At 39.2% G+C, this 6,520-nt stretch overlaps 1 protein-coding gene across 5 annotated transcripts; it reads left to right on the forward strand.

Moving 5' to 3' along the window:
- Positions 1 to 775: 775 nt before the first annotated feature.
- On the forward strand, positions 776 to 4,279 carry LOC109987492 (zinc finger protein 436). 5 transcript variants are annotated; one of them, XM_065948710.1, is made up of 3 exons: positions 855 to 913; positions 2,617 to 2,677; positions 2,802 to 4,279. In XM_065948710.1, exon 3 carries the CDS (start codon positions 2,868 to 2,870, stop codon positions 3,771 to 3,773), a length of 906 nt encoding a protein of 301 aa, XP_065804782.1. In that variant the 5' UTR covers positions 855 to 913; positions 2,617 to 2,677; positions 2,802 to 2,867; the 3' UTR covers positions 3,774 to 4,279. The 5 variants fall into 5 exon arrangements, with proteins under 5 accessions (XP_020494243.2, XP_065804782.1, XP_029134031.2 ...); XM_020638587.3 differs by lacking the exon at positions 2,617 to 2,677 and having other exon boundaries at positions 776 to 913; XM_029278198.2 differs by lacking the exon at positions 2,617 to 2,677 and having other exon boundaries at positions 861 to 913; positions 2,776 to 4,279.
- Positions 4,280 to 6,520: the final 2,241 nt, after the last annotated feature.

The raw sequence follows: 6,520 nt of genomic DNA on the forward strand, positions 1-6,520 counted from the left end.
AAAGAAGCTATGGAAATACTGGATTTGTTTTTGTCATCCAAGAATTAAACACAAGTTATAAAGAAAGAACACCAGATCATTTAGCTCTCAGAATTGGTGTTGCAGTGGATAGACAAATAAATCGGGTAAAGTTATATGTTCAGATTCATTATCTTCATTGGTATCTTGACAGTCTATGTTGTTACAAAGCAGGTTGTGCTTTACCTATGAAGTGCATGAGTCCATTTTTAGATTTCAGAAATGACAAACAGTAGTCAGATTAATGTGGGTACCAGCTCACAGGGGGATAGAGGGCAATGATATGGCTTACTTAATAAGCCTTAAGGAGAAAAAAAACAATCATGGTTACTTTCAGTACAGCTGAGACTAAAGCAGTAGTCCGAAGCGAAATCATGCCTGCCTGGCAAAAGATTTGAGATGAAGAGTGAAAAAGGACGTTGTCTTTGTCAAATTCAACATAAAGTGGGAGGAATGAAAACATTAGGAACAAACAATCATGAATAGGACACACGGGGTTGAATAAAACAATGCACCTAATAGGAAGACATCAGTCAGGTTTATGTGATTGTGACCAAGAAGAAACGGTAGAAAATGTTATTTTGCACTGCCAGAAATATAAAAAGCAGAGAGAAAAGCTAAAGGAGGAGCTGAGGAAATGTGAGGTTGGAATAATAAGTCTTAAAAATGTATTGAATAATGACGGAGGGTAATATAAAGCATTGTTTAAATAAAAAAGACATTGGGCTAGTTCTGAGAATTTAATGTATTTATTATAAGTAGCTATAATTGTTTTTTTGGTGTTCTGACTCACACTCCAGCACAGTAGGTGGCGGTAATGCACCTGAAAAGCTAGTGGCCACCCGCCATTCAACAACTGAAGAACCGAGCTGGAGGAAGAAGAACAACAGTAAAGGTAATGGAAACCATTATCTTCTGTATGTCTGTTCATATAATACATAATAGTACTAAGCAGGTTTCAAGCTTTAATCTGTAAAACTACATGAAGTTCCCCTCTTTATATTTCTTCTAACGTCGTGTTGTATTAACTTACACTTGGCTGTTTTCTGTGCCAACATTACTTCGACGTTTTGTTAAATGGTTTCGTCTAAAACATTTTAGTCTTTTTCTTTATTTGAATGTTTCGTTTGCTTTGTGACCGTGGACCGAAAACTCGTTATTGTATATGAAATGAAAATGAAATAAGAATTTAATTACAACAATTGTAATAGCCCCTTTCATTTTAACATAATTTTACTGAATAGTTTTTGAGGTAATTCAAGTTTAATTTTCCTTAAATTTCAATGAGAACTTTGATATTTTAGTCATATTCAATATTTTATTTAGAAAAATCTATAACAGGTGACAATAAACTTTCAATGGATTCTTTTTCGTTATGTCCCTGGCTGTGTTCATGAGAATTTCCAGAAGATTTAACTGAATAGTTTTTTAGATAATTAAGGGTAAAGTCTGCTCAAATTGCATAGAGACGCTTTGATATTTTAGTCATATTCAATATTTTATTTTGAAAAATCTATGACAGGCTACAAAGATCTTTCAATGGATTCTTGTTCCTCATGTCATTTAATCGAAATTCAGTTACAAAAACATGTACATCTAATTCATTCAAGTGTACAGACATTTTCAAGATAAGGGACATCTACTGTATAGATCAAGTATGAATATTGGGAATAACATAATTGAACAACTACTGTCAATATAAAACAAACAATGAAACGAAGAAAGAAAACATCAGGAGGGGTCTTCTCATTTGGAGGCTACAAATTCAAATGATAAAGTAATGTTTTTGTATTATTTCTCTTTTGTGAGCTTTTACATTTTCAAGAGAGGCTGAATAAATATGTTTTCAAATCTTTACTTTTAAAATGATATAAAAGGAGGGTCGTTTGTTAAGCCATTTTATTTCTTTAAGTAGGCCTAATACTTAAAAAAATAAAATTAGAAATAAATAAGTTAAGATTTGTTTGCTCTGAAATTAGACTGCAGAAAATTAGGAGTATATCTATTTTTGGAATTTTTGGTATTTTTAGCTTTGGATTGCTGTTTCAGTTTGTCTTTGTTGTATCTGTCCCTATCAAATAAAAAATACAGAAATAAGTTAGGCAAGTGAATGCAATACGCTTTGCAGTACACACAAAAAAAAGGGCTGTCAAAGGATTAACACATTTTAACTGTAATTAATCTCTTTATTTTAATAGTTAATCAGGATTAATCGAACTTTAATCACATGTTTGAAATTCTATAATTTTGCATTTAAAAATAGAAATCGTTTTTCAAATAATATTTAAAATGCTTAAATTGTTTTAAGCTGTGAGTTATTTACCTGCTCATTGAATTCAACCCTGCTTTACTTTTAGAAGTACGGACCTTCTGCTAGATCGAAGGTTAACACTTTAACTTAAAAACATTTTTTAAAAAAGGAACTCGTTAAGGATCCAAAACTGAAGGAAAAAAGCTCTAAAGAAACGGTAACAAAGGAAAATGTTTGATGTCATAACGTGGATATTACTTCTGACTCGTGAGCCGAGCTGCCTGAGAATTTTTATAAGTGAAATGAGACGTTCAAAGACGCAGCAGTGTCCTTCTTTTCCATCACAGAGACTACAGGGAGACACTGCAGAGGGGTATCCACGCTGTGCCTAAAGGGACGAAATAGAATGTGATCAATTTTTTTCTATATATTATTAGTTATACAGAGATGTAAAAAGTTGTGATGTCCCGATGTGAGTCTACTTACATTTACTTACATTTTTTCAGTCTGTGTGTGTTTTCTTTTTTCACAGCTGAAAAAAGAGACGCAGACAAGATCAGCGTCAGAAGTACGGGAAATCCTCGACTCCGTTTGAGACATGGAGTCTGTCACACTTCAGAGAAGCAACCAATCTGAACAGTGTGATGAAACCGACACTCACCCAGGCGATTACAAGACGCACATTCACACTGAAGAGAAACCATACCAGTGTCAGCATTGTGAGAAGACTTTCAGCGTCTTGTGTTATTACAAGAGGCATCAGCTTATCCACGCCAAAGAGAAGCCGTATCAGTGTGATCAGTGCGGGAGCTCTTTCAGTTTCTTGTGTACTTACACGGAGCATCAGCGCATCCACACCGGAGAGAAGCCTTACCAGTGTGAGCTGTGTGAGAAGGGTTTCAGTACGCTGAGAAATTACAAGAGACACATGGGAATCCACAGCGGAGAAGAGAAGCCCCACTGCTGCGACCAATGTGGGAAGAGTTTCCGTTTCGTCAGCGATTTCAAGAGACACATGAAAAGCCACACCGGAGAGAGGCCGTACCAGTGTGAACTTTGCGGGAAGAGACTCTGTTTCCTCGCTGATTACAAGAGGCACATGCGCATCCACACGGGAGAAAAGCCGTACCAGTGTGACCAGTGCGAGAAGAGCTTTGGTTGCGGAAGTCACTTCAAAAAGCACATGCGTATCCACACCGGAGAGAAGCCGTACCGGTGTGTGTACTGTGAAAAACAATTCGCTAATTCCAGTAACTGTACCAAACACCTGCGCACGCACACGGGCGAGAAACCGTATCAGTGTGAACAATGTGGGAAGAAATACGCTCACATAAGTAGTTACCATGAACACGTGCGCTGCCACACCGGAGAGAAACCGTACTGGTGTTCTGCATGTAAAAAGTTGTTTGCCAGGTCCAGCTCCTTGAGGACACATCGCTGTATTAATGTTGACAGAGAGACGGACTGTGGAAGTGGAAGTGTCCCATCATCCAGCTCAGAGTGATGACGGCAGAGCCCACAAATGGGATGCTGGAATTATTATGCTGATAAAAATAATTTAAAAAAGAAGGCATAACATGTTCTCCATCTTATCTTAAAATCATGTTCAGACCTTCATTGATAGGCTGCCAAGAATGGTTCATCTACTGTGAAGAAAGTTGTTTGTTAGGTATTAAATAATTCTGTACAAGCATTGCATAGACTGGCATTCTTACCTTTACCAGATCCAGGATGTTACACCAAACTTCCACCAGATATGTGTGCATTGCGTGTCCGCTCCAGTCCATTACAGCTCCGTGCACCCTCAGCCGTCAACACCCACTAGCTGCGTTCTCAGCTCAGTCGTAGTGCCGAGACCTGCAGTATCCTGCAGTATCCTGCAGTATTCTTACAGATTCACTCGCGGCAGCCCGAGATAATACAATGTATGTGGTATGAAACTCTATATATAAACACATTTTGTTTTTGTCACTGTTTTATTCTGAAAATAAAACAAATGTTTTAATGTTGTTTTGGTGTCTGACTTCCCGTCCTGCTTGTTCTTTTCTGTGCTAAATTGATGCGTCAAGCTCCAGCATCCGGCAAAAATAGTAGCCTGGCGTTTCTGCTGCGGACTGCCAGAGCTGAGACGCAGTGCAGCGGAGCCAGTGGAAGCACCCACATTGAATAAAGTGAGAGATATGCATTTACACATCAATAGCAGTTATTAAAAACTTGGGGAAAAGATATACAGTATAAGGAAGACAAGATGGTGACTCGACCGGAAAGTAACTGCATGTACGTGCCTCACTGCCTGAAACTCTTGAGAGTGATGATGCTTGTTGTAATCTAAACACTGATGGGGAAAGAGAACTGTGAGTGTAATACAATGAAAGTCAAAAGAAATGCAATTTGACTGGTGAATCAATCTGGTAATATTGGCGCATATCTGGGAGAAAATGAGCCGATATAGATGCTCACTGAATAAGCTAATATCGGCCGATAATTCGGTCGGTCTAGTGTAAAGGGTTTCTCATTAATTGTATGGCTGAACCATAGCTCCTCCTGTTGACTTCTGGGAGTATAAATACTCTAGATATGTAAGCTAGAATTTCCCCACGATGGTCAGGCCAGCTGGCTCGCTGTTTGGTGTAAAAAAAGAAGACAAACTGTTCAGTGATTTGTATAAAAGTGTAAATGTAGCCTTTTGTCAATCTTTTCAAACATCATGAAGTTACTGTGTGTGTATTGTAAGCAGGTCTAACATTTGCTCCTCTGTGTTATTTCTCACAATGCAACATAGTAATGGATCTATCTAGAGTCACAGTGTTTAAAACTGTCGTTTCATCCTTTCTGCAAAAATTAAACGTTCTCAAACCTCAAATGAAATTGTTCTATTACCTTTTTCAAGCTTTTCTGTCTGGATTCTCTACAATGTTATCATCAAAAGGACCTCAAGAACAACTCCAAAAATAAACAATGTTGTCTGATTTTTTAAAGTGAGCATCAGTAAGTCACCCAATCTCAAGACCTTATGACAGCACTCGTGTTTTTTTTGGTAGATTATGAGTGGCAGTTTGTCTGACAAATGAAAAGACAGAAAATCACCAGCACAAGTTGTTAAAGAAAACTCTGGATCATTTTTGCATTAAAAAAAAAAAACGTTTTGGGTTGCTGTTTTAGAGTAGTCGGAAATAGACTCACGCAAAAACAGTTTGAAAAAAAGAGTTAAGATGACCAAAAATGGTTAATGTTTTAAAATGAACCTTCTTTATTTGATGCATTTAGATGGCAGACATTGTTGTGTTTTATTCATCCGTGGAAACACCAAAGCAGCATGTCAAACTTTCCCAGACGCTACAGAAGAAGGCTTTCACACCCTTCTTCTTCTTCTTCTTCTTCTCTGTCTTACAGTCCTCAGAGAGAGAGTCACGCGTCTCAAATGAGACCTCTTTCTCCTTCTGCAGCACCTCCAGCACATCCTCAATAATGCACACAACGACGTTTGTCTCCCCTCCAACTAGGTATGTGTTCTTTTGCATAGGAGTGGCAGTAACCTCGGAAGAATCCTCCTTATCCAGAAGTTTATTTTCCAACTCCTCAGTGGCAGCGGCTTGTTGAGACGCCTCCGTCTTATCCACTTGTTGATGTTCTGCCGCCTCGGAGGTTCTCAGTCCAGGAGAAGAGTCCTCCAGCTTGTCATCACTGAACAAAGTCACATTGGTGTCTTGATTTACCAAAGGTGCATCCTCTTTCACATCTGTCTGCATTGTGACCATCTCTCTATCCAAAGAAACTTGTGGACAAGCCCCCCTCTCTTCCTTCACCTCCTCAGAGGAGACAGCCTCTGAAGGTTCCTCTGACTTCTCATGAAAACTGTCCTCCTGCTGATCCAAGGTGAAGAGCTGAGGATGAGCCTGGCTGGATGAATGCGTCTGACCGTCTTGTGTCATGTCCTCGATGGCAGAGATGACAACCTGTCTGGCAGAGATGAGGCTTTCCTCATAGTCCATCTGCTTGAAGGTCATGCAGCACTCTTTGAACCTTCTGTTGATTGCTCTTATCATGAACCGGGCAACGGTTGTGCACACCCCAAGCAGGAGTGTTTGATGAACCGGCTCATGCTGAGAGAGATATGGAATCACTGACTTAGTCAGCAGCTGGCCAATCCTATCACCGGCAGCTTTTCCATTGTTCTCTGGCTCCTCCAGGAGGAACTGCAGAGCTGTGTCCACCACTTCGGGCACCAGGGGAGCAGTTATCTGTTCAAGC

The sequence above is a fragment of the Labrus bergylta genome, chromosome 20 (assembly GCF_963930695.1).
Source record: "Labrus bergylta chromosome 20, fLabBer1.1, whole genome shotgun sequence".
NCBI lineage: Eukaryota > Metazoa > Chordata > Actinopteri > Labriformes > Labridae > Labrus > Labrus bergylta.